Here is a 27,290-nt window from a genome sequence, read left to right on the forward strand (position 1 = left end):
GCGGACTCTCAACCACTGCGCCACCAGGGAAGCCTTGATATTTTAATAACATAAGAAAGATGTAACTACTCCCCACCTCACTAGCCTACCCTCCTCCAGCCTCTTCTCTGGTCCCACAACAGCTCTTCACAGCCTAAAGTGGCTAAAAGCACAGGCTTCAGTTTCTCCTATATTTCAAGTCAGACTTTGACCCTTCTTAGCCATGTGACCTTAGACAAGGAACTTCTCCAAGTCTCAGTTTACTACCTTTTGTGAGGATTAAATGAAATAATCTATTAAAGCCCCAAGTCTGGAACATTTTAAATGCTCATAAATTCAGGCTGCCATCTCCCCTCTCACTGGACCCTGTTCTAGGGGTGGTGGATTCTTTAAGTCCTGCTTGTCCAGTAGTAGGATTGGCTCTTCCTGAGCTACCCATGAACAGCACTGTGAGCACTGAGGCTCATTGATAGGGTCACTTTTATTGAGAAATATAGTTTTAGGAACAAGCCACAAAAATAATTCTTTCACTGGATTGGCTTCTGTGATTTTGCAGTGAGCAGTGTAGAATGTGGGTGGCCCCCTAACTTCCAAACCGTTCAATGACCTTCTGTATCCACTTCTTCAGGCGGAACACATGTGTGTAGAAGCCATATTTTCCATCCCTGTCACAGCCTTCACCCCATGAGACGATGCCCATTTGATACCAGCGGTTGTTAAAGGGGCTCTGAGGAAGAAACATGGGATTTCCAATAGAGTCAAGTCCAAGGTAGTGTCAGTATTACCCTGTCAAGCAATTGTTTCTGAAAACTTGGGTCCCTCCTCATCCACCCCAGAAGGATCTACCCGCCAGCTCCTGGCCTTCTGGGAACTCAGCTTACCTTCATGACAAACGGTCCCCCACTGTCGCCTTCACAAGCATCCCCTCGTTTCCCTTCACCGGGCTTGTAACCTTGAGAGAGAAAAGCAGTACTCAGGGAGGGGTATAGCTCACACTCCAGCCACTCTCCCCTTCAAGAGATACTGCTGCTGAGTGTCCACTGACTCCTTCTAGGCATCCTTGACTCTGCTCAATTCCTCACCCCACACATCCAATTCTTAGGCAAACCTTGCCAGCTCAATCTTCAACGTACATCCCCAATCCAACCACCCCTCACCACTTCTACACCTGGTCCCATCACATACACCTCTCCCCTGAACCACTAGTCTCCCTAGTTCTACTTTTGCTGCCTACAATCCATTCTCCACCCAATAAGCAGAATGACTTAAAAAAAAAAAACACGTTAAACTGACAGGTGAGAGAAAAATGAGAATTAGGGCAGTTACCTTTATCCAAATATCTCCACATATCCTCCACAAACAACATGAAGAACAACAAAGCTACACAAAAACCACACCTTCAACATAACTCGAATACAGAGAACACCCAAACTTCAAACCACTTTATCTAACTGTACATCGAATATCAAAACCTGTGTGGTCCTAATAAGACCTGGTTCCACATCTCAAAAAAAAACTTGTGTGGAGATGAGGAGGGGAAGATATCCACTGGATCAAAGAAGTGGATTCAATGAATTAGGAATCTTGCAAATAACCCCAAATCTACAAAATGAATAGACGAAAAGTAAGTACATCTATACCAAGATACTATAGGAAAACAATAAGAACCAAAATACCTCAGCTAACAAAAATTCTTTCCCAAACACAACCATGAAACAAGAAAACTAACAGAATTAAATATCCTCAAGCAAATTTTTGGTATGTGAAAAAGAATGAATCAGAAATTTAAAAATTAGGGACTTCCCTGGTGTCACAGTGGTTAAGAATCTGCCTGCCAATGCAGGGGACACGGGTTCGAGCCCTGGTCTGGGAAGATCCCACATGACGTGGAACAACTAAGCCTGTGCACCACAACTGTTGAACCTGTGTCTAGAGCCCGTGAGCCACAGCTGCTGGGCCTGCGTGCCACAGCTGCTGAGGCCTACCCGCCTAGAGCCCGTGCTCCGCAACGGGAGAGGCCACTGCAATGAGAAGCCTGCACACCGCCAATGAAGAGTAGCCCCCGCTTGCCACAACTAGAGAAAGCCTGCACGCAGCAACAAAGACCCAACCCAGCCAAAAATAAAATAAATCAAAAAAAATTTTTAATTCAAAAATTAAAAATAAATGGACAGGGACTTCCCTGGTGGTCCAGTGGTAAAGAATCCTTCCTGCAATGTAGGGGACACAGGTTTGATCCCTGGTCAGGGAACTAAGATCCCACATGCTGCGGGGCAATGAAGCCCACACGCCACAACTACTGAGCCCGCGTGCCTCAACTAGAGAGCCCACGTACCACAACGAAGATCCTGTGTGCTGCAACTAAGACCTGATGCAGCCAAAAATAAAAATAATAAATGGACAAAACAATGGGAGTAATTAAAAGCAGAAAGTGGTCGAAATGGAACTCACACTAAAGAAATGAGTCCCTCAATAAGAAAAAGAAAGCAATGGAACAGAGTTAATATGTATAATATAGTCCAAGAAAACTTCACAGAAATAAAAGATTGGATGTGCATATTGAAAGGATCCACTGGGAACCTGGCAAAGCTGATCTGAAACACTGAACTCTGAGACGTGTCCTAAAAAAAACTGAGACTTCAAAGATGAAGAAAAAACCTTCAACGCCTGGAAGCAAAAAAACTCAACTCCCTTATAAGAGCAAAACAATTACACCAGCATCAGATTTCAAAAACAACATACAAAGCAAGCAATGATAAAGCTATATTTTCAAAAAATTCAAGGAAGGAAAATGTGAACCATGGATTTTATATTCAATCATGCTGAGCTTCAGGTGTCAAGGCTACAGAAAACCAGTTATAAACACATAAAAACTCAGGAAATTCTATACCCATAACCCTTCTTGAAAAATCGACTAGTGGACAAGCTTCATCCAACCAGGAGATGAATGCTTCAGCAAAAGGACTTATTAACTGTCTGACAAGTAGAAATAATACAACTAAAAGTATGAGAGGAGAAGAGAAAGAGGAAAGTAAACTCACTGATTGTAACAACTAAAAGAATATAAGAAACTAAGGGCATTTCAAAAAGGTGTAAGACCAAAGATAATGAGTAGAACAAAAATGCAAACCTTACTAAATATATGAAATTATTTGAAAAGTAAAGAAAAGATCACACAGGGAAAAAACACAGTAAATGAAACATAATATACATAAAAATAACAAAATCATATGAGATACTAATTCTATTAATCATATCAATAAATATGAATGGGCTTAACTCACTTTTTAAAAAACAAAAAGATTTTTAATTTGACTCACAAAGCAAGACTCAACGATGCTATATATGAGACAAAACAAAGTGATTCATAGAGGCTAAAGTTAAAGGGATGGACAAAAGTATAACAGGAGAATGGAAACAAAGAGAGCAGGGATAGTGAAGCTCAAGTTGAAAGTAAAGAAGGACACTTTTACTGCTAAAAGCCACAATTCACAATGAATAATTAACAGTTATAAATATCTGCACCAAATAACACAGCAACTGCCTTTATAAAGTAAAAGACTATAAATGATGCAAGGAGATAGACAGAAATACATTAATAATAGAATTCAACACACCAAACTCAGTACAAGACATATCAAGTGAACTGAAAATAAACAAGGATATAAATGACCTAAATAACTGATAAGGTACATTTATGGACATATATATATATATATATATATATATATTGAACTTTACACGTGGATAAAGAAGAACACATCTACACACCTCAAGCACACATGTACATTCACAGAAATTGATCAAACGGTTCTCAGAAAAATCAGTTCCATAAAGTAGAAATATTACAAACTATATTCCTGGATTATAATGCAGCAAAACTGAAAATCAAGATGCTAAAGGGCCCTCCCATCTGGAAATTTTAAAACCACCTATTAACTCTTGAGTGAAAGGGGAATACACACTGAAATTAGAGAGTTTCTAAAAAAAAATAATTCAAACATAATTCAATAATTCAAACAAACATAGTGTTTTCCATGAATGGTGTTTTCCATTCATAGCCCTACTCAGTAAAAACTGAAGATCAAAGATAAATTAACCAGGGACTTCCCTGGTGGTGCAGCGGATAAGACTCCGAGCTCCCAATGCAAGGGGCCTGGGTTCCATCCCTAGTCAGGAAACTAGATCCCACATGCATGCCACAACTAAGACTTCACATGCCACAACTAAGGAGACAGTGTGTCACAACTAAGGAGCCGGCGAGCCGCAACTAAGACCCCGCACAACCAAATAAATACTTTTAAAAATAAAATAAAATAAAAAATAAATTAACCAAATTGGCAGCTCAAAAAGCTTTTAGAAAAAGAACAGCAAAGTGAACCAAAAGGAAGTATAAGGGAAAAAAATTAAGATCAAAGCAGAAATTAATGAGGTACAAAATAGAAAAATAATAAGCCTAATTAATAAGTCAAATTCTTAGGTATTTTGTTTGTTTCCAATCACTAGCTAATTTACTCAAGAAAAATAAGGAAGAAAACACAAATATATAAAATAAGGTGCCAAGGAGGAAAAAAAACATGAGAGAAGACACTGTAGCACAAGATACAATATAGACTTGAACAAATTGAAAGACATTTCTTGTCCTTGGATAGAATGGCTCAACATCAAAAAGAAGTCAGTTCTCCCTAATTTAATTTATAACTTTAATGTAATCCCAATAAAAATACCAAGTTTTTTATAGAGCTAGATAAGTTGATACTAAAATTCATGTGGAAAAACAAACATGCAAGAGTTGCCAGGAAAACACTGGAAAAGAAAAACTACAAGAGAAGACAAGCTCTACCAGATATTAAAACATACTCTAAAGCCTCTATAATGAAAACAAGACATTTTAACAGAATAGACAACAGACCAGAAGAACCAAACAGAATGTCCAGAAACAGACTTAGGCACACACAGAAACCTAGTATGTGATAAAGGCGACATCTCAAATTACTGGGGCAAAGACAGATTTTTTTTTTTTCTTTAGTATTTTTTAAAATTTATTTATTTATTTTTGGCTGCATTGGGTCTTCGCTGCTGCGTGTGGGCTTTCTCTAGTTGCAGCAAGCGGGGGTTACTCTTTGTTGCAGTGTGCGGGCTTCTCATTGCGGTGGCTCCTCTTGTTGCCAGCATGGGCTCTTGGCGCACAGGCTTCAGCAGCTGTGGCTTGCGGGCTCAGTAGTTGTGGCTCGCGGGGTCTAGAGCACAGGCTCAGTAGTTGTGGCGCACGGGCTTAGTTGCTCTGCGGCATGTGGGATCTTCCCAGACCAGGGCTCGAACCCGTGTCCCCTGCATTGGCAGGTGGATTCTTAACCACTGCACCACCAGGGAAGTCCCCAAAGACAGAGTTTTTAATAAATGGTACAGAGACAGCTTATTAGCCATTTAGAAAAAGATAAATTAAATCCATACCTTACATTGTATGCAAGAATAAACTCCAAATGACTCTGAGATCTGAGTGTAGGAAAATGAAACCAAGTACTAGAAGAAAATATGAGTGAATTTCTCTATGACCTGGGTATAAGGAAGGTTCTTTTAACTCTGACGCAAAATCCAGGTGCAGTAAAATGAAAGATTAATAAATTTGACTACATAAAAAAATTTAATTGGATGGCCAAAACATAATAAAGGATAAAGAAAAAGAAACTGGAAGAAAATATTTGCAAAGTATATCACAAATAGAGGCCTAATATCACTAACATATGAAGAACTCTTTAAAAATGATGGGAGGGACTTCCCTGATGTTACAGTGGTTAAGAATCTGCCTGCCAATGCAGGGGACATGGTTCGATCCCTGGTCTGGGAAGATCCCACATGCCGTGAAGCAGCTAAGCCCGTGTGCCACAACTACTAAGCCTGCGCTCTAGAGCCCATAAACCACAAGTACTGAGCCCCACGGGCCCAGAGCCCGTGCTTCATAACAAGAGAAGCCACCACAGTGAGAAGCCTGTGCACTTCAATGAAGAGTAGCCCCCACTCGCCACAACTAGGGAAAGCCCGCGCGCAGCAATGGAGACCCAACGCAGCCAAAAACAAATAAATAAATTTATTTTTTTAAAAAAATGGGGCTTCCCTGGTGGTGCAGTGGTTGAGAGTCCGCCTGCCGATGCAGGGGACATGGGTTCGTGCCCCAGTCCAGGAAGATCCCACATGCCGCGGAGCAGCTGGGCCCGTGAGCCATGGCTGCTGGGCCTGCACGTCCGGAGCCTGTGCTCCGCAACGGGAGAGGCCACAACAGTGAGAGGCCCGCGTACCGCAAAAAAGAGAAAAAAAAAAAAAATGATGGGAGAGGGACAAAAAAATGGACCGTAAAAACATGAACAGACAATTCACAAAAAAAGATATAAAAATGGTCAGTAAGGATATAAAAAGATGTTCAATTACAAAATATTAGAAATCTAAATACCCATACACAGGAAATGGTTGAAGACACTATCATACATCCTCCTAATGTGACTATAAAATTTTCTTTTTTATTGAAATATAGTTTATTTACAATGCTGTGTTAGTTTCTGGTGTACAGCAGTGATTCAGTTATACATATATTTTTTCATATTCTTTTCCATTATAGTTTATAACAAGATGTTGAATATAGTTCCCTGTGTTATACAGTAGGACCTTGTTATTTATCTATTTTATATATAGTTGTTTGTATATGCTAATCCCAAATTCCTAATTTTTCCCTCTCCTCTCCTTTCCCCTTTGGTAACCACTGGGAAGTTTGTGTGGTAAGTTTGTTTTCTATGAATGGATAAAGATGATATAAGATGTGCGTGTGTGTGTATATATATATATGTATATATATATACACACACACACAAACACACACACACACACACACACACACACACACAAAATGGAATATTACTCAGCCACAAAAAAGAATGAAATAATGCCATTTGTAGCAACATGGATGGACCTAGAGTTTATCATACTAAATGAAGTAAGTCAGACCAAGACAAACATCATATGATATCACTTACATGTGGAATCTTAAGAAATGATATAAATGAACTTATTTACAAAACAGAAACAGACTCACAGACATATAAAAATATAAATTTTTTTTAATAAGGAAAAGCTCTATAACTAAAATGGAATGAATTTCCAGGATACATTAGCCGAAAAAAGCAAAGTACAAAAGAATATCTATACTGTGCTACTCTGTGAAAAGGGAAAAATAAGAAAATATAAATGTGTCTGCTCATTTGTGCAAAAAGAAACAGAAGAAGAATAAACCTCAAACTACTGAGATTGGTTAACTGCAGGGCCTGGATGGAAATGTGGTGGAAAGGAAGGAGGTGGGAGCAGGACAGGAGGAAAAGGGGAATATCATTCTCTGAGTGTACCTGTATAAAGAATCTGATTTTTGGACCATGTTAATACAGGCACACCTTGGAGATACTGTGGGTTCAGTTATAGACCACCACAATAAAGCAAGTCATATGAATTTTTTGGTTTCTTGGTGCATATAAACGTTATGTCTACAGTATACTATAGTCTATTAAGGGTGAAATAGCATTATGTCAAAAAATATATACAGGACTTCCCTGGTGGTGCAGTGGTTAAGAATCTGCCTGCCAATGCAAGGGCCACGGGTTCGATCCCTGGTCCGGGAAGATCCCACATGCTGCGGAGCAACAAAGCCCATGCGCCACAACTACTGAGCCTGCACTCTAGAGCCCGCAAGCCACAACTACTGAAGCCTGTGCACCTAGAGCCCATGCTCTACAACAAGAGAAGCCACTGCAATGAGAAGCCCACACACCACAACCAAGAGTAGCCCCCGCTTACCACAACTAGAGAAAGCCTGAGTGAAACAACGAAGACCCAACGCAACCAAAAATAACTAAATAAATGAATAAAAAATATATATACACATACTTGAATTTAAAAATATTTTGTTGGGCTTCCCTGGTGGCGCAGTGGTTGAGAGTCTGCCTGCCGATGCAGGGGACACGGGTTCATGCCCCAGTCCAGGAAGATCCCACATGCCGCGGAGCGGCTAGGCCCGTGAGCCATGGCTGCTGAGCCTGCGCGTCCAGAGCCTGTGCTCCACAACGGGAGAGGCCGCAACAATGAGAGGCCCGCGTACCGCAAAAATAAAATAAAATAAAAATATTTTGTTGCATACAAACTACTACGTATAAAATAAATAATCTACAAGGATATACTGTACAAACAGGGAATATAGTCAATATTTTATAACTATAAATGGAATATAACCTCTAAAACTGTGAATCATTATGTTGTATACCTAAAACTTATTGTACATCAACTACACCTTAATAAAAAAAATATTTTGTTGCTAAAAAATGCTGACCATCATTTGAATCTCCAGCAAATTGTAATCTTTTTGCTGGTGGAGGGTCTTGCCTCCACGTGGATGGCTGCTGACTGATCAGGGTGGTGGTGCTGAAGGTGGGGTGGCCATGGCGATGTCTTAAAATAAGACAACAATGAAGTTTGCCCCACTGATGGACTCTTCCTTTCAAGAACAATTTCTCTGAAGCATGCAGTGCTATTTGATAGCTTTTTACCCACAGAACTTCCTTCAAACTAGGAGTCAATCCTCTAAAACCCTACCACTGCTTCATCAACTAAGTTTATGTAATGTTCTAAATCCCTTGTTGTCATTTCAACAATCTTCACAGCATTTTTACCAGCAGTAGAGTCCATCTCAAGAAACCACTTTCTCCTTATCCATTAAAGTTTTATCGTAAGATGGCAGCAATTCAGTCACATCTTCAGGCTCCACTTCTAATTCTAGTTCTCTTGCTATTTTCGCCACATCTGCAGTTATTTCCTCCACTGATGTCTTGAACCCCTCAAAGTCATCCATGAGGGTTGGAACAACTTCTTCTAAACTCCTGTTCATGTTGGTATTGTGACCTCTTTCCATGAAATCACAAATGTTTTTTTTTTGAATATTTGAATTTTATTTTTTGATACAACAGGTTCTTATTAGTTATCTATTTTATACATATTAGTGTATATACGTCAATCCCAATCTCGCAATTCATCACACCACCACCACCACCACGGCCAATTTCCCCTCTTGGTATCCATACATTTGTTCCCCACATCTGTGTGTCTATTTCTGCCCTGCAAACCGGTTCATCTGTACCATTTTTCTAGGTTCCACATATATGCGTTAATATACGATATTTGTTTTGCTCTTTCTGACTTACTTCACTCTGTATGACAGTCTCTAGATTCATCCATGGCTCTACAAAGGACCCAATTTCGTTTCTTTTTATGGCTGAGTAATATTCCATTGTCTATATGTACCACATCTTCTTTATCCATTCGTCTGTCGATGGGCATTTAGGTTGCTTCCATGACCTGGCTACTGTAAACAGTGCTGCAATGAACATTGGGGTGCATGTGTCTTTTTGAATTATGGTTTTCTCTGGGTATATGCCCAGTAATGGGATTGCTGAGTCATATGGTAATTCTATTTTTAGTTTTTTAAGGAACCTCCACTCTACACTGTTCTCCATAGTGGCTGTATCAATTTACATTCCCACCAACAGTGCAAGAGGGTTCCCTTTTCTCCACACCCTCTCCAGCAGTTGTTGTTTGTAGATTTTCTGATGATGCCCATTCTAATTGGTGTGAGGTGATACCTCATTGCAGTTTTGACTATTTCTCTAATAATTAGTGATGCTAAGCAGTTTTTCATGTGCTTCTTGGCCATCTCTATGTCTTCTTTGGAGAAATGTCTATTTAGGTCTTCTGCCCATTTTTGGATTGGGTTGTTTGCTTTTTTTAATATTGAGCTGCATGAGCTGTTTTTATATTTTGGAGATTAATCCTTTGTCTGTTGATTCGTTTGCAAATATTTTCTCCCATTCTGAGGGTTGTCTTTTCGTCTTGAATGTAGTTTCCTTTGCTTTGCAAAAGCTTTGAAATTTCATTAGGTCCCATTTGTTTATTTTTGTTTTTATTTCCATTACTCTAGGAGGTGGATCAAAAAAGATCTTGCTGTGATTTATGTCAAAGAGTGTTCTTCCTATGTTTTCCTCTAAGAGTTTTACAGTGTCCGGTCTTACATTTAGGTCTCTAATCCATTTTGAGTTGATTTTTGTGTACAGTGTTAGGGAGTGTTCTAATTTCATTCTTTTACATGTAGCTGTCCAGTTTTCCCAGCATCACTTACTGAAGAGGCTGTCTTTTCTCCATTGTATATCCTTGCCTCCTTTGTCATAGATTACTTGACCATAGGTGCGTGGGTTTATCTCTGGGCTTTCTATCCTGTTCCACTGAAATCACAAATGTTCTTAATGGCATCTAGAATGGTGAATCCTTTCCAGAAGGTTTTCAATTTCCTTTGCCCAGATCCATCAGGGGAATTACTATCTATGGCAGCTTTAGCCTTATGAAATGTATTCATTAAGATAATAAGACTTGAAAGAAAAAATTACTCCTTAATCCATGGGCTGCAGAATGGATGTTGTGCTAGCAGGCATGAAAACAACGTTAATCTTGTGGTATGCCTTCATCACAGCTCTTGGGTAACCAGGTGCATTGTCAATGAGAAGGAATATTTTGAAAGGAATCTTTTTTTTCTGAGCAGTAGGTCTCAACAGTGGGCTTAAAATATTCAGTAATCTATGTTGTAAACAGATGTGCTGTCATCAGGTTTTGTTGTTCCATTTAGAGAGCACAGGGAGAGTAGAGTTAGCATAATTCTTAAGGGCCCTAGGATTTTCAGAATGGTAAATGAACACTAGCTTCAATTTTTAAGTCACCAGCTGTTTCAGCCCCTAACAAAAGAGCCAGCCTGTCCTCTAAAGCTTTGAAGCCAGGCAGTGACTTCTCCTCTCCAACTATGAAAGCCCTAGATGGTATCTCCTTCCAATGTAAGGCTGTTTGGCTACATTGAAAATCGGTTGTTTAGTATAGTCATTTTCATGAATTATCTTAGCTAAATCTTCTGGATAACTTGCTGCTTTACCTTGTAGTTTTTATATTATGAAGACAGCTTCTTTCCCTAAACCTCATGAATCAATCTCTGCTAGCTTCAAAGTTTTGGCTTAAGGGAATGTTATGGCTGATTTGATCTTCTAACCAGACCACTAAAACTTTCTTCATATCAGCAATAAGGCTGTTTTGCTTTCTTATTTATGTATTCACTAGAATAGCACTTTTTAATTAATTATTTTTTTGTTTGTTTGTTTTTTATTGTTTTTTGCGGTACGCGGGCCTCTCACTGTTGTGGCCTCTCCCATTGCGGAGCACAGGCTCCGGATGCGCAGGCTCAGCAGCCATGGCTCACGGGCCCAGCCCGTGGCATGTGGGATCTTCCCGGACCAGGGCACGAACCCACGTCCCCTGCATCGGCAGGCGGACTCTCAACCACTGCGCCACCAGGGAAGCCCAATTTAAAAAAATTTTTTAAAATAAATTAAACTCTCTAACGAAGAAAAATTAAAAACAAAAACTTCCTTCAAGAACTTTTCCTTTGCATTTACAGAGTGGCTAACTGTTTGACACAGGAGGCCTAGCTTTTGGCCTGTCTTGGCTTTAGACATGCCTTTCTCACTAAGCTTAATCACTTCTAGCTTTTTATTTAAAATGAGAGACATGCAACTCTTCCTTTCACTTGAACACTTAGAGGCCATTGTAAGGTTACTGATTGGCCTAATTTCAATATTGTTGTATCTCAGGGAATAGGGAGGCCTCAGGAAAGAGACAGAGATGGGGCAATGGCTGGTTGGTGGAGCAGTCAGAACACACAGTTTGCTGTCTTGGCACAGTTCGTGATGCCCCAAAACAATTACAATAGTAACATCAGAGATCACTGATCACAGTTCACCATAACAAACATATAATAATGCAAAAATTTGACACATTGTAAGAAGTACTAAAATGTGACACATGAAGTGAGCAAATGCTATTGGAAAAACGGCGCTGATAGAATTCCTTGATGCTGGATCACCACAAACCTTCAATTTGTAAAACAACAATATCTGGGAAGGGCAATAACGCAAAGCACAAACCTAAGTGTCTATCAACAGATGAATGGATAAAGAAGATGTGGTGTATATATATATATATATAAAATAAATATTACTCAGCCATAAAAAAGAATGAAATTCTGCCATTTGCAACAACATGGATGGACCTAGAGGGTACTATGCTTAGTGAAATAAGTCAGACTGAGAAAAACAAATACTGTGTTATCACTTATATGTGGAATCCAAAAAATAAAACAAATGAATAAATATAGCAAAACAGAAACAGACTCACAGAGAGAACAAACTAGGAGTTACCAGTGGGGAAAGGGAAGAGGGGAGGGGCAAGATAGGGCTAGGGGATTAAGAGATACAAACTACTATGTATAAAATAAATAAGTCACAAGGATATATTGAACAGGAAATACAGCCATTATTTTGTATATGGAGTATAATCTATAAAAACATTAAATCACTATGTTGTACACCTGAAACTAATATAATATTGTAAACCAACTATATTTAAATAAAATAAAAAATATGTAAATAAATAAAGCAAAGCATAATAAAACAAGGTAATAGTCCAAAAATAAACAAGTAAAGACAACAAAGATGGGAGGGAGGACCCAAAATTGAATACAATCGTGAAACAAATGAGCCTAACTGTATTTTAAATAAATAACACAGGGAAGGGGATAATAATTACCCAAGTTACTTTTAGACACAGTACTGTGACTATATATATATATATATATATATATATCTTCAGGCTAAAAACAGAAACAACCATGAAGAAATGCTAAACTCTAGCTTGTAGGATTATTTTTCACAGTCATGGATGAGTGATTCTCAAACTGTGTATTCTTGTATTAACCAAATAAGTAAATACATTACAGATAATAGGAGTCAGATTTCTCATTATCAACAGAGACTGTTACAAATGTGGAAAGGGAGAAGCTAAAATTAATCATATTGCATTGCAAGAGGGAGGAACACTCCCCAACTCATTCTACGAGGCCACCATCACCCTGATACCAAAACCAGCCAAAGATGTCACAAAGAAAACTACAAGCCATTATCACTGATAAACATACATGCAAAAATCCTCAACAAAATACTAGCAAACAGAATCTAACAGCACATGAAAAGGATCATACACCATGATCAAGTGGGGTTTATTCCAGGAATGCAAGGATTCTTCAACATATGCAAATCAATCAATGTGATACAACATATTAACAAATTGAAGGAGAAAAACCATATGACATCTCAATAGATGCAGAAAAAGCTTTCGACAAAATTCAACACCTATTTATGATAAAAACCTTCCAGAAAGTAGGCATAGAGGGAGCTTACCTCAACATAATAAAGCCCATATATGACAACCCCACAGCCAACATCACTCTCAATGGTGAACAACTGAAACCATTTCCACTAAGATCAGGAACAAGACAAGGTTGCCCACTCTCACCACTATTATTCAACATAGTTTTGGAAGTTTTAGCTATAGCAATCAGAGAAGAAAAAGAAATAAAAGGAATCCAAATTGGAAAAGAAGAAGTAAAGCTGTCACTGTTTGCAGATGACAGGATACATGATACTATACACAGAGACTCCTAAAGACTCTACCAGAAAACTACTAGAGCTAATCAGTGAATATGGTAAAGTAGCAGGACACAAAATTAATGCAGAGAAATCTCTTGCATTCCTATACACTAATGATGAAAAATCTGAAAGAGAAATTAAGGAAACACTCCCATTTACCACTGCAACAAAAAGAATAAAATACCTAGGAATAAACCTACCTAAGGAGACAAAAGACCTGTATGCAGAAAACTGTAAGGCACAGATGAAAGAAATTAAAGATGATACCAACAGATGGAGAGATATACCATGTTCTTGGATTAGAAGAATCAACATTGTGAAAATGACTATACTACCCAAAGCAATCTACAGATTCAATGCAATCCCTATCAAACTACCAATGGCATTTTTGACAGAACTAGAACAAAAAATTTCACAATTGGTATGGAAACACAAAAGACCCCGAATAGCCAAAGCAATCTTGAGAAAGAAAAACGGAGCTGGAGGCATCAGGCTCCCTGACTTCAGACAAAGCAACAGTAATCAAAACAGTATGGGGCTTCCCTGGTGGCGCAGTGGTTGAGAATCTGCCTGTCAATGCAGGGGACACAGGTTCAAGCCCTGGTCTGGGAGGATCCCACATGCCGCGGAGCAACTAAGCCCGTGCGCCACAGCTACTAAGCCTGCACGTCTGGAGCCTGTGCTCCGCAACAAGAGAAGGCCGCGACAGTGAGAGGCCCGCGCACCACGATGAAGAGTGGCCCCCACTTGCCGCAACTAGAGAAAGCCCTCACACAGAAACGAAGACCCAACACAGCCAAAAATAATTAATTAATTAAATTTTTAAAAAGACAGTATGGTACTGGCACAAAAACAGAAATATAGATCAATGGAACAGGATAGAAAGCCCAGAGATAAACCCACACACATATGGTCGCCTTATCTTTGATAAAGGAGGCAAGAATATACAATGGAGAAAAGACAGCCTCTTCAGTAAGTGGTGCTGGGAAAACTGGACAGCTACATGTAAAAGAATGAAATTAGAACACTCCCTAACACCATACACAAAAATAAACTCAAAATTGATTAAAGACCTAAATGTAAGGCCAGACACTCTTAGAGGAAAACATAGGCAGAACACTCTGACATAAATCACAGCAAGATGCTTTTTGACCCACCTCCCAGAGAAATGGAAATAAAAACAAAAATAAACAAATGGGACCTAATGAAACTGAAAAGTTCTTGCAGAGCAAAGGAAACCATAAACAAGACGAAAAGACAGCACTCAGAATGGGAGAAAATATTTGCAAACGAAGCAACTGACAAAGGACCAATCTCCAAAATTTACAAGCAGCTCATGCAGCTCAATATCAAAAAAACAAACAACCCCATCCAAAAATGGGCAGAAGACCTAAATAGACATTTCTCCAAAGAAGATATACAGATGGCCGAGAAACTCGTGAAAGAATGCTCAACATCACTAATCATTAGAGAAATGCAAAGCAAAAATACAATGAGGTATCATCTCACACCAGTCAGAATGGCCACCATCAAAAAATCTACAAATGATAAATGCTGGAGAGGGTGTGGAGAAAAGGGAACCCTCTTGCACTGTTAGTGGGAATGTAAATTGGTACAGCCACTGTGGAGAACAGTATGGAAGTTCCTTAGAAAACTAGAAATAGGACTACCATATGACCCAGCGATCCCAGTACTGGGCATATGAAAACCATAATTCAAAAAGAGTCATGGGGGGCTTCCCTGGTGGCACAGTGGTTGAGAGTCCACCTGCTGATGCTGGGGACACAGGTTCGTGCCCCGGTCCGGGAAGATCCCACATGCCGTGGAGCGGCTGGGCCCGTGAGCCATGGCCACTGAGCCTGCGCATCCGGAGCCTGTGCTCTGCAACAGGAGAGGTCACAACAGTGAGAGGCCCGTGTAGCGCAAAAAAAAAAAAAAAAAAAAGAGTCATGTACCACAATGTTCATTGCAGCTCTATTTACAACAGCCAGGACATGGAAGCAACCTAAGTGTCCATCGACAGATGAATGGATAAAGAAGATGTGGCACATATATATACAATGGAATATTACTCAGCCTTAAAAAAAAATGAAATTGAGTTATTTGTAGTGAGGTGGATGGACCTAGAGTTTGTCATACAGAGTGAAGTAAGTCAGAAAGAGAAAAATAAATACCGTATGCTAACACATATATATGGAATCTAAAGGGGAAAAAAATGGTTATGAAGAACCTAGGGGCAGGACAGGAATAATGACGCAGATGTAGAGAATGGACTTGAGAATGTGGGGAGGGGGAAGGGTAAGCTGGGACGAAGTGAGAGAGTGGCATGGACTTATATATACTACCAAAATAGATAGCTAGTGGGAAGCAGCCGCATAGCACAGGGAGATCAGCTCAGTGCTTTGTGACCACCTAGAGGGGTGGGATAGGGAGGGTGGGAGGGAGACGCAAGAGGGAGGAGATATGGGGATATATGTATATGTATAGCTGATTCACTTTGTTATAAAGCAGAAACTAACACACCATTGTAAAGCAATTATACTCCAATAAAGATGTTAAAAAAAATCCTATTGCATTGCAACGGGAGGTTTCAGTGTCATCTCATGGTTTTAGATAGATAAATAGATAGAAAGAACATAGATATAGATTTAGGCATGTGCATAATACTTGTATTTTCTAATTCTGTCTGCTAAGAGAGCCTAGGAACAATGACACCCCAGTAACAATGTGCACAACTGGCACCCAGATCTTGGTTTCTAAATACCATTCTCCACTAGAAGGCAAGTAGGATGAACCTAGAACATCTTGCTGCGCTGAAAGTAAGAAAGTACTCAGAGATTGACAGGACCTCTCCAAAAGTCACAGAAGCCAGGTTGTTTTTTTTTTTTTTGACTCCCACTGGCCAAACCTGGGATAATTTGAACATTATAATAATGATAGTAACAAATTATAGCCCTTAGAATAAAGAAAGGACCCATGAGTCCACAGTGACAGAGTGAAAGCAGATTCTTCCTTATAATAAGATGATCACTAATAAATGTAGAAGGAATGACAGAATTTAAAAATCACCATTTGGCAGCTACCAGGGTTAGGAGAACAATTTGATGAGAAACAGAACAGACACTATTCAACTTTCTCCCCACAAGATGTTAGTCTTAAAAAGGAAAACAGAACTTTACAGTGAGAAACATGGCAGATGCAGACACCACCTTAACCAAGAGGTCAGAGTTAATCTCACCAGGAATGGGACAGAGAGATCATATGCCTGAAAAGGACACAACATCACTTAGCTTGAATCTGATCATTAGGAAACCTTAGAGAAAGCCAAACTGAGGCCAATCTACAGAATAACTGGCCTATACATGTCAAATATGTCTAAATCGTGAAAGACAAAGACTGACAACTGAGTACAATGTGTGATCCTGGACTGGATCCTGGGTGGGAAAAACGTTTTTGTTTTTCTTTTGCTAAAAAAGACATCAGTAAGCAGGACAACTGGAAAACATTTAAATGAAGTCTAAAAATTAGACAAAGGTATTATATCATTATTAATTTCTTTTTTCATTATTAATTTCTTGATTTAATAAATGTACTGTGGTTATGGCAGAGAACAACCCTGTTTTTTTGGAAATACTTAAGTGTACGGGTAAAAAAGGTAACATGTACAATTTAGTCTCAAATAATGTGTATATGTGTGTGTATAAATACACACACACAGAACACACACACACACAAAGGAGGTGGCAGAATCTGGATGACAGTATAAAGGAATTCTTTGTATTATTTTTGCAACTTTTCTGTGAGTCTGAAATCACCTAAAAAATTTTTTTTTAATTTTTAAAAATTTAAAAATTAAGTTAGATCGTTTACTCACCTGCCCCAGAGTCTCCAATAATGTCCTATCACGACAAAAGCCAAAGTCCTTCAAGGCCCTGAAGGAAGCACCCATCCCCTGACTGCCCACCTCTCTCCCCTCTTCCAATGCTGCCCTTCCTGTGTTTACTGCCCTCCAGCCACACAGGCCTCCCTGCTGCTCCTAAGACACACCAAGCATGCTCCCACCTCAGGGCCTTTGTACCTGCTGTCTCCACAAGTCTGGAGTGCACTTCCTCTAGACTGGCTCACTCTTTCATGTCTTCTAGTCTCTGCTTAAACATCACTTCTCAGAGAGGCCTTCTCCAACCACTCTGTCTCAATCGCCCCGTCCCCACCTCTCACTCCCTTATTCAGCTTAATTTTTCTCCTATCAGGATTGCTATTCTAGATCTGCTTACTGACACACTCTCCTTCTAGGAAGGAAGCTCTCTGAAGACACAGGAGACCCTATCTGTTAGGGTCCTTTTTGGACACCCTGGAATACTGCCTGGACCACAGTAAGCACTCAGTAAATATTTGCTGAACGACTGAATGAATGAATGGCTTTTCCTCCACCCGTGACCTCTGGTTGGTGTCTGGCTCACATATACTGACAACTTGACCAGTGACTAGCACCACGCCTAACACCTTAAATACACTATCTCGCTCAACCCTCACACGGCCTAATGGAATAGAGCCAGGACTTGAACCCAGGCCTGCGCTACTCACGTGTCTCAATCCTCCCAACCCGAGGCCCTGCTATTCCCGCCTGCCCAGCCATGCCCAGGGGACTTTACCAGCACAGAACATGTTGTCGGTGATGCGGATCCGGGTGGAGGCCTTGCAGACCGGCCGCTCCACGATGGGCAGGTTCACCACCTGTAGCACGCTGGGCTGCACCTCAGCAATATTGGCTGTCCACGTCTCCCTCAGGTTGCCCCAGCCCGTCACTCGCCCTTTGTATCCAGCCCGGAGCAACCTTTGGGGAAAGGAGAAGGACTGAGTGAGAACAGACCAGTCTAGAAACCTCCTGGCCCCAACACCATCCCTTAGAGACCTGAATCTAAAACACCTGTGCAGAAAAAAAAAAAAAAAAAAAAAAACACCTGTGCAGGAAGACGCTGAGGCGTGGAAAAGGGAAGGAACTTCGGCAAGGCAATAGGCTGTCAGAGTCAGGCCCAGAACCCAGCCCAGGTCCTCAGCTGCCAGCCCCCTGGCTGCCCCCCAACCACCTGCCCCCTGGCCAACCCCCTCGGCTCCCCCCCCAGCCACCCCCCGGCTGCCCTTCTGGCCGCCCCACTTGGTTGCTGTGTCCTTGTCGGGCAGGCACACGGGGTGGATGTATTCGGTGAAGCTGATGGGCTTCCTGAGCTTCAGCAGGGCGATGTCCCGGTCCAGGTTCTCCCTCCAGTTGTACCTGGGGTGGATGTGGATCTTTTCCAGCATGACGATCTTTTCAATCTTTCGCTCATAGCTGTGCAGACCCCAGCAGAGAAAAGGAGAAGCTGTAGGCCACCCAATGAGGGGCAGCTGGTTCCCCGAGGAAGAAAACTGCCTGCCCTCAGGGTCTGGGAGTCAGCGTAACCAGCAGGCCACCAGTGAGGGTGAGAGGGCCGGCTCCTGTCCTGGCAGCTTCTTCCTGGCCTGAAGTCGCCCAGAGCTTTGGGATCAAACAGCCCAGGCAGGTAGGGGGAGGGACGCAGCCTGTAGGCCCTGATCCCAACAGCCTCTACTCAGAGGTCACACCTGGGCCATGTCCTGGTGCCTGGAAGGGTGCTAAGGGCAGGCCAGGATTCTGCTCTCTGCAAAGGCTTAGTTTCTCTGTCCCCAGGTCCAAGCTTCAGTCAGGATGTGGCCACATAGACTTTACAGCAGAGCCTACAGGGTTTTCTACTGTGGGAGATGTACAGACATATCCCTCGTGGCCCAGAGTCACCAGAGCCCCTCACAGTCACTCGGGAGGACGCGGACCCCTGCCAGACACGCATGGGCCCCCACTTCTGTACCTGGTGCGGGAGTGCTTGCCAATGCGCACCAGAAGGTCATTCTCAGTGAAGTTCTTGTCCCAAGGCGGGTACAGAAGACAGTGGGCAGCGGTGAGGATCCAGCGGTCACTGATGAGGCTGGCCCCGCACAGCAGCTCCTGGGGACTCTTCCGGAAAAGCATCACCTGCCTGGGAGAAGAAGTGGGAAGCATTGGGAGGTGGGAGGGCTGCCCCTCCACCAGCCCTACAAGCGCAAAGTCCCAGGTTTAAGAACTAACTGGACAGAGCTCCCTACTGGGCCCAGACCCCAGCTTGACCTTCCCGTTCTTGGGGACCGGGGCATATATGTGACACCGCGGGGCTGCCACCTGCTTTTTGCACCCCCCTCCCCTCATCAAGCTTCTTCCAGGCCAGAGGTGGCACAGCTTAGCACAGCTCTGGGGTCAGAAGAACAGGAATCTAGTCCTGCTCTGTAACCCATTCACTAGCAGCACCACTTAGGCGAGTCACTTAAGCGCTCCGACCCTCAGCTTCACCATCTGCTTTGGAGAAGTAGTAAGCCCAATCTCAAAAGGTGGCTGTGAGGGTTCGATGAGATGTTGGTGCTGGGCTAGGTTGTCTGTGGAGCCTAGACCTGTGAGGGCGGAGGAGTCTCCCAGGGCGCGGGATGCAGGCGCGCAAGGGGTCGGTGGGGGCAGGGAGCACGCACCAGGGCGCCAGGCCAATCTCCGCATCCCGGCCCTCCACGATGCGCCCCTCGATGTAGGAATCGAACAGCTCCTGTTCCGTTTTGTCCTGCACCAACTTATTCTCGAACAGAGGCCGCAGGCCACAGTCTGCCGAGCCAGCGGGACCGTTAGGGGCAGAGCGCTGCAACACCCGCCCCCGCCCCCATGCCGCGGCCCCGCGCCCCTCCGGTCGCCGCCTGACCTGCCTCCCCGGCGCCGAAGGTCCTCTCGTCGAAGAAGGGCTGAAATGTGTCCGCAGCGGTGCGTCCCTCTATGGCCGCATCCGGTTCCTCGCCCAGCCCATATCCCACCTCCTCATCCACCGGCTCCTCTGCAGGGACCCAGACACCAGCTGCGGCTGGGCCAGGCCATTCCTCACCCACCCTCTGACCTCCCCAAGCCCCCAGGCAGCCGCGGAGGTCGTCTGGTGTAGAGATTAAGAGCGCAAGCGCACCTGCGTTACTAGGAAACCAAACCTCGTGGGCCTCAGTTTCCTCAGCTGTAAGGTGGAGCTAGGATTACGCCCACCTGGTTAACGTCAGGTGTCATGAATGCACTCACTGGTGAGTGGTAAGCCTTAGATCAGGTGGTAAAGCCTTAGATCAGGGGAGGCACTGTTCTTGTTGTTCCCTCCAGGCTGTGTCCTCTGTCTCATGTCCCCTGCCCTGCCCTCTCACCGCAATAGTCCAGGTCGCAGTACTCAAAGTCGCCAGGCTCCCCGGCCACGTAGCACCACGCGCCCTCCTCATCCCCGTCTGGGTTGCGGCAGAAGTTCTCCACCAGTGGGACAGCCGGGCTGAAGTCCTGGTCCTTGCTCAGGGCCTTGGCCCGCTCGCTGGCCCAGGCAAGGCAGGGAGACCCATGTGTGGTCACCGCCAGGTGCCCCTGGTACTGCCGGCCGCGATCAGGGATGCACATTTCTGATTGAGGTGACAGATTCACTGCAAAGTCTCTGGAGTTTGAGGTCAGCTCCACAGTGACTCGCTCCTGGCCTGGTGGGTGAGGAAACAGAGGAGCAGAGTGGGTGGGACCACACGTGGAGCCAGACGGGATGTGAATCCCTGCCTTTCGGCCTTTATCCTATAGACCTCAAGTCACTTATCCTCTCTGAGCCGCAGTCTGCTTGCCTATGAAAGGGAATACTAATGCGTTTTTGCAGGGTTATTGAGAGATTTAAACAAAATATATGGCCTAAGTGTCTGGTGCATAATAAGCCAGAGATAGGAACCAGGTTTCATCTCCTGCGCTATCTGTAATCTATTGGTAGTGACTGCCTGGAGTTTAAGGATTCTGTGCTTTCACAAGGGCACAGTAGGAAAAATAGCTGGGATCCACTGAGGATGTCTACACAGGGAGTAGGTCAGTTTCAGCATGCCTGCAACATATTTATCATAGGTGTTCAGGGGTGGGGGCTTGGTAAACTGTAGCTGTTTTTGTTACTATGATTGGCAACTCGCTGTAAGACTGGCCCCAGCATCCCTCACTGGGTCCTACAGGGATGCATGAAGGACAAAGAAGAGCAACCCATGTTTGGTAGATTGAGTTACTGGCACTAATTCTTTACTCCTACCTGGATCCACCTGGATCCACAACCTCTGCCCTGTTATTTTACAAGCAAAGGTGTAAAGGTCCACCTCTTGACCTTGGCCTTGATCATGGGACTTGCTTTGGCCAATGGCATGTGGGCAGAGCTGACTCTGCCAGTTCTGAGCCTAGGCTTAAAGATGTGTGTCTGCTCACTGCTTGGTATTTCTGCCGCCCCCATGGAAGAAGCTGCTGCCTTTCAGCCTCCCCCCACAATGAGTACACACGGAGCAGACATGGACCCACCCACACAAGGAGCCAAGCTCAGTTGGACCCATTGTTTGACGTAGGGCCACCAGCCGAGCCCAGCCTACACCTGGACCCCACCGACGCGTGAGCGAGTGCAGCTGAGATCAGCAGAGCCACCCCAGCTGAACCTCAGACACATAAGAAATAAATGCGGGACTTCCCTGGAGGTCCAGTGGTTAAGATCTCCCCTTCCAATACAGGGGGTGTGGGTTCAATCCCTGGTCGGGGAGCTAAGATCCCACGTGCCTCGCAGCCAAAAAACCAAAACAGAAGCAATATTGTAACAAATTCAATAAAGACTTTAAAAATGGTCCACATCAAAAAAAAAAAGAAGAAAGAAATGCTTATCGGTGTATGCCCCCCAGCTTTTGTGGCTGTTTGTGATTTTGTGGGGTTTGCAGCATTATTATGGCTATAGCTAGCTGACACATCATGGGAAATAATGATGACAGAATCATGCAGGGCTGGACTGTACGAGGCTTGCTCTGTGATGCTCGGCAAAGGGTACATGGACTGAAATGGTTAGGAAGGGCTTCCTGGAGGGAAGAATGCCTCAAGCAGGAAGTAACGCATATTTAGAATGGGCCACATCCTGGATCATAAGGAAGCAAAGGCTGTGGAGGGAGGAGAGGAGGCTGGAAGCTAACTCTCTCTGGTCTCCTGACTTCACTAACCAACAAGCTCAAATATGTCGTCAGGAACTAACACCAGCTCAAAGGGAGCCAGGATCTTGATTCCCATCCTGTGCTGCCAGGCCCATGAAGACCCATGGGCCTTGGCCATGCCCACCTGATCTCCCCCAGCTCACCGCAGACAGGGATGCTGCACTCCTCCCTCTGCACAGTGGGGAGCGTAGTGTAGCACCAGGGCCCAGTGATGCTGCCATCTGGGTTGCGGCAAAAATTCTCCTGCAGGTCAGCTCCAGGGTGGGTGGTAGAGTTGATTCTGGAACAGAAAATTGCTCAGCAGGAGGCGTCTCCCCCACCCCCAGTGTCTCCTCACCCCCTATTCTCAGACCCCTGGCAGACAGGCCTGCCCATCACTCACTCCGGCTTATGTGGGTAGCGACTCCTCCACAGCTGGCATTCGATGCCTGACCGGGTGAAGCTCACGTTCCCTCGGTAGTTCATACCCAGACCTTCGGCACAGTTACCTGCAGAGACCCCCAGCCCAGGTCTCCTACACTGAGGACTTGTCCCCGCTTCTCTCCTAGTAAAGCTCTATCGGTCCATCCCCTCCAAGCTACCTCTGGTCCATGACCCTTAACCTGCATTTACTCAGCACTTCCTCTGTACCCAGCAGTTCTACAATCCATTTAACCATAGTTACCAAATATTCACTGAGTGCCCACTGTGTGACAACCATGTGACAGGCACTATGCCAGGTACTAAGGACACAGCAATGGATAAGACAGTCATAGTCAAGTAGGTTCCTGCCCTCATAGAGCTAATATTCAGTGGCTCCTCATAGCCAGCAGAATGAAAAAGTGAACAAGGTTCTCCGAATCTGGCCCTGGTCTAGGTGTCCTGTTATCTTAGCTCCTCGTGCCTAAGGGCCTTTGCACGTGCTCTTTCCTTTGCCTTGGCCATGCTTTCCTATTTATTCATCAGTGCATCCCACAAATCCAAGTAAAACTCTACTTCTTCTGGGGAGCAGTCCTTGATTCTGCCAGCAAACGAAATGCTCCCCCTCCTGGAATTCTTTGGCACCTGGAACAGAACTCTTCCATCAATTACTTTGATGTTTTGTATTTTTGTTTTCTGATGAAACTGTGAGCTCCCTGATTCTCTTAAAATCCCCAGCACTCAACCATAGAGCTTGACACACAGCAGGGGCTTAGTGAAATGTCTATTGAATAAATTACTTAACAAATGAAAGCATAGCCAGTGTGATTAAAGAGTTCCATGTTGTGGGGTCTACTGTCATACTAAAGGTGTATTCAGAATGCCGTGGAGGAGGGAGGATGCACCTTGAAGGCTCAGCAAGGTGGTGGCATGTGGACTAATTCTTGAAGGATAGGGGGGTTTTCAGTAGGCACTGATGGCTGCTCCAGGGGGAGATGAAAATGTAAGCAGGGGCCAGGATCTAGAAACATCTTGCCCTGTTGAGAGAAGTGCTTGCTGTCAGCAAGCTGGGGGGCTGGATTCAGGGCTGGTGCAATGGTAGATAAGGCTTGAAGGGAAGGTTAAGATCAGAACCTGCAAAATTCACTAGGCTAAGAAGCCTGTGCTTTATTCTCGGGGCAATGCGGAGCCACTCAAGGTTTTGGAGAAAGAATGTGACGTCATCGAAGCTCTGCCTTGGGGACATGGGGAAGACTGATTGGCATGGGCAGGGGCTCTGATGAGAATGAGGCCTTAAACATTATTTCATTGCCTGTGCATTCATTTGTTCCTCCAATATTAATCATCTTACTGACTGCCAGGCACAGAGCCAGGTGCAAAGACACATCCTTGACCGCAGGACCAGAAAGGCAATGTCAGCTGCTAGAGGCCACCACCCATGGGCCACAACTCCTACCCAACCCCTACTCTGCTCTTCTCCCAGGCTGTCCCCTCCTATCCTGTCCCCACACCCTCATGTCAGTTCCTCACCTTCCAGACATTCAATGAGCTTTTCTCGAGGTTTCCTCAATGACTCACAAGCTGGAAAAGACCCAGAAACATCACTGAAATTGAGGTAGGGATAGGACAGGTTCAAGTGAAGGGTGGGATGACATTCAGAAACGGAGAGAAAGGGACGCGTATGGAAGAAAGGAAGGAAAGAGGCGTGGGTGGAGGAATGGAGGATTGGATGGATCAGAAAATTCTCTGGAGTGGGGCACCCTCTAACTTGGGTCCCCAGGACTCCCTTCCTGGAGCAAACCCTTCCCAGTGCTCACCTGTGTACTTGGCCCAGAACACATCCTGAAAAACAAGGCTGAGTGTGAGGCTGTGGTAGGATCCTGTTTTGTTTTGTTTTTTTGTAAACTTCCTGTCTTCTCCTTATACTTTCCCCTTTCCATTACCCTGGTCACGCTCTGGGGAGGTTTGTGGCAGAGTTTTCTACTTTTGCTTCTAAAAGCCCAAGCCCGCAGAGGAGAAGAGTATCTGAGGAGAGGGGAGCTCCCTGCCTTCCCCACCGCCCGCCCCCCCGCCCCTGGCCAGACAAGACTGAAAGGGATTCCCTGGGGTGGGGTAGACTGGAGAAGAGGGGCCCAGGCAGAGCCCCAGGGAAGGGAAAGCTTCAAAAGGCTCCTGGAACACTGAGGCCTAGGCCCAGGCCTGACCAGAGACCCACCTCCCAAGGGTGGCACAGAAGTAGCAGCAAAGCTAAAGTTGAGAGGCCATGTGGCCAGGGCCAGGGTCTCCAGAGATCCCAACATAGACAGATGTCTAAAGACTGAGGAGGCCCCCCTGCCCCCCAACGTCCTGGAGCCTCACTGTACCCTGGGGCCTTGACATAGCCCAGGCACTGGGGCCGCCTAGAAAGGCTGAGCCACTCATCAGGGCAGCCCAGGGAAACGGGGCCAGAGATGAAGTTATCAACAAAGAGCTGTGATGCTCCCCACTCCCCTCCTTGGTGCCCCTGCAGGAACCAAGGGCCCCCTTGGAGGGACCCCCAGCCCTCCCTCCCTGGGGCCTCACCGTGGCACTGGGAGATTCCAGGGCCTCGAAGGCCTCCTCACGGCTGCACTGCTCCTCCACACACTCTCGCTCCAGGTTGCCCTCCCGCCACTCCTCCAGGAAGCCGCTGTTGGCGCGTCGGACCCGCTGGAGCAGCGACAGTGCTTGCTGAGGGGCCAGGAACACTGCAGGAGAAGGGGCGTGGGACAGTGGCCTCAGGGGCCCAGGCTGTCTTAGCCACCACCAGCCACTTAGGGCAGGAAGCAAGCCTGGCCTGCCTGCTGGCTTCCAGAAAGGGGGTGTCTAGGATGGTGGCAGGACCTGAAAGGCTGCTAACGGCAGCCACTAGCCCCCCTCCTTTCATGGATCACCCCCAGCCCAACCCCCATATTGCAAGAGAGAAGTAGTCACTGTCTGTCCAGCCCTGAGCACCTGGCTCCTTCCCTAAGCTGGACACAGTGAGCCAAGAGCCACCTGGGGGCCAGCCCTGTGCTCTCTGTCGAGCCAGGGGACCGCAGCCCACAGGCCTACATCCCAGTCCGCCAGCCTGTCCCAGCTTCCAGGCCCCCCTTACCATGCTGGCTGTGCACAAGGCTAAACAGGGCAGCCAGGGCCAGGCAACCAGGTAGCCACAGGCCTCGGACGTGCGCCATAGTGTGTCCGCTCCCAGGACTCTGAGGGCTTGTCCTGACCCCTCTGGGTTAATGTTGAACCAACATGAAGAAATCAGCCAGGAAGCAGAGGTCAGCAGGTCAGGGCCGTGGGGACAGGTGGATAGATAGTCCGCCCCCGCCATCTGGGATTACAGGTCCTCCTGGGACCAGGGATGGGTGGTCTGGGAGGAAGTCCCAGAGCAAAGACCAGTGTAGCCACCATCCAGCACCTCCCTCTCAGAGACACAGGCGAACTTGGGCCAGTGGGGTCACAAGATCTTCCTGAGGCTCCTTGCAATCCTAACACATGGTGATGGTTGTTTTGATCTCTGTGTGTCTGTTTCCTCATCTGTACAGTGGGAAGAGTATCCTGTTGTGAGGACTAAAGGAGATTATGAATATATAGTAAGAACTTAATAATGAGTAGCTATATGGATGTAAACCAGTGGGGAGTTTTCTGTAATCACCACATGCACGTAAGAAAATGGAGGCGAGGGTGTGGCCAGATGAGAGCGGCCACCTTATCCCAGGACATACTGGGGCAGGGCCGGCCAACATTTGCCCCGGCCTCTCAGCCACTGATGGAGGGTCCCATTTCCACTCTTCCTTGTCTGGGAGCCAGGGAGCTGTGTTTGTGTGTGGTGGTTGCCTGGAAGGAGGAGCCAGGCCCTCTGGTCTATCTTCTCTCCCAGGTCTCCCAGGATGCGGCCTGGCCCGGAACAGGGGCAGCTCAAATCCCTGGTCTCCACAGCAGGGCCCTCCCTCTCCCCCTATCTGCCCCATGCCAGGCCTAGACTGGATGCTGGTCCCACACTACCCCTGCCCAGCCCTCCCCCACTTCCAGTTTGCAGTATGAAAGGTAAATATTAGTCCTGGGTCTCATTAGGACAGAGGGCCAAAGAGCAGGAACACAGGGAGCACAGGCTCTCACCTCGCTCTCCTTAGGGCCTGGCCGTTCAGGGTCTGGACTGCGGACATGTGCAGTCTGGGAAGATCACAGGGAGTGGCCCAGTGCAGAGCAGGGGAGGCAGGGCTGGCAGAGAAC

The 27,290-nt window shown here is 45.1% G+C and overlaps 1 protein-coding gene across 1 annotated transcript; it reads right to left on the reverse strand.

Moving 5' to 3' along the window:
• Nucleotides 1-457: 457 nt before the first annotated feature.
• Nucleotides 458-26,274, reverse strand: F2 (coagulation factor II, thrombin). The gene is made up of 14 exons (XM_079929750.1): nucleotides 26,167-26,274; nucleotides 25,614-25,777; nucleotides 24,869-24,893; nucleotides 24,582-24,632; nucleotides 23,035-23,140; nucleotides 22,796-22,932; nucleotides 20,832-21,146; nucleotides 20,357-20,485; nucleotides 20,132-20,262; nucleotides 19,448-19,611; nucleotides 18,742-18,915; nucleotides 18,239-18,420; nucleotides 861-931; nucleotides 458-706 (listed from the first exon to the last, which is right to left on the reverse strand). The coding sequence occupies exons 1-14, from the start codon at nucleotides 26,243-26,245 to the stop codon at nucleotides 563-565; spliced, it is 1,872 nt and encodes a 623-aa protein (XP_079785876.1). The 5' UTR covers nucleotides 26,246-26,274; the 3' UTR covers nucleotides 458-562.
• Nucleotides 26,275-27,290: the final 1,016 nt, after the last annotated feature.

This window comes from Stenella coeruleoalba, assembly GCF_951394435.1.
Source record: "Stenella coeruleoalba genome assembly, chromosome: 8".
Lineage (NCBI taxonomy): Eukaryota > Metazoa > Chordata > Mammalia > Artiodactyla > Delphinidae > Stenella > Stenella coeruleoalba.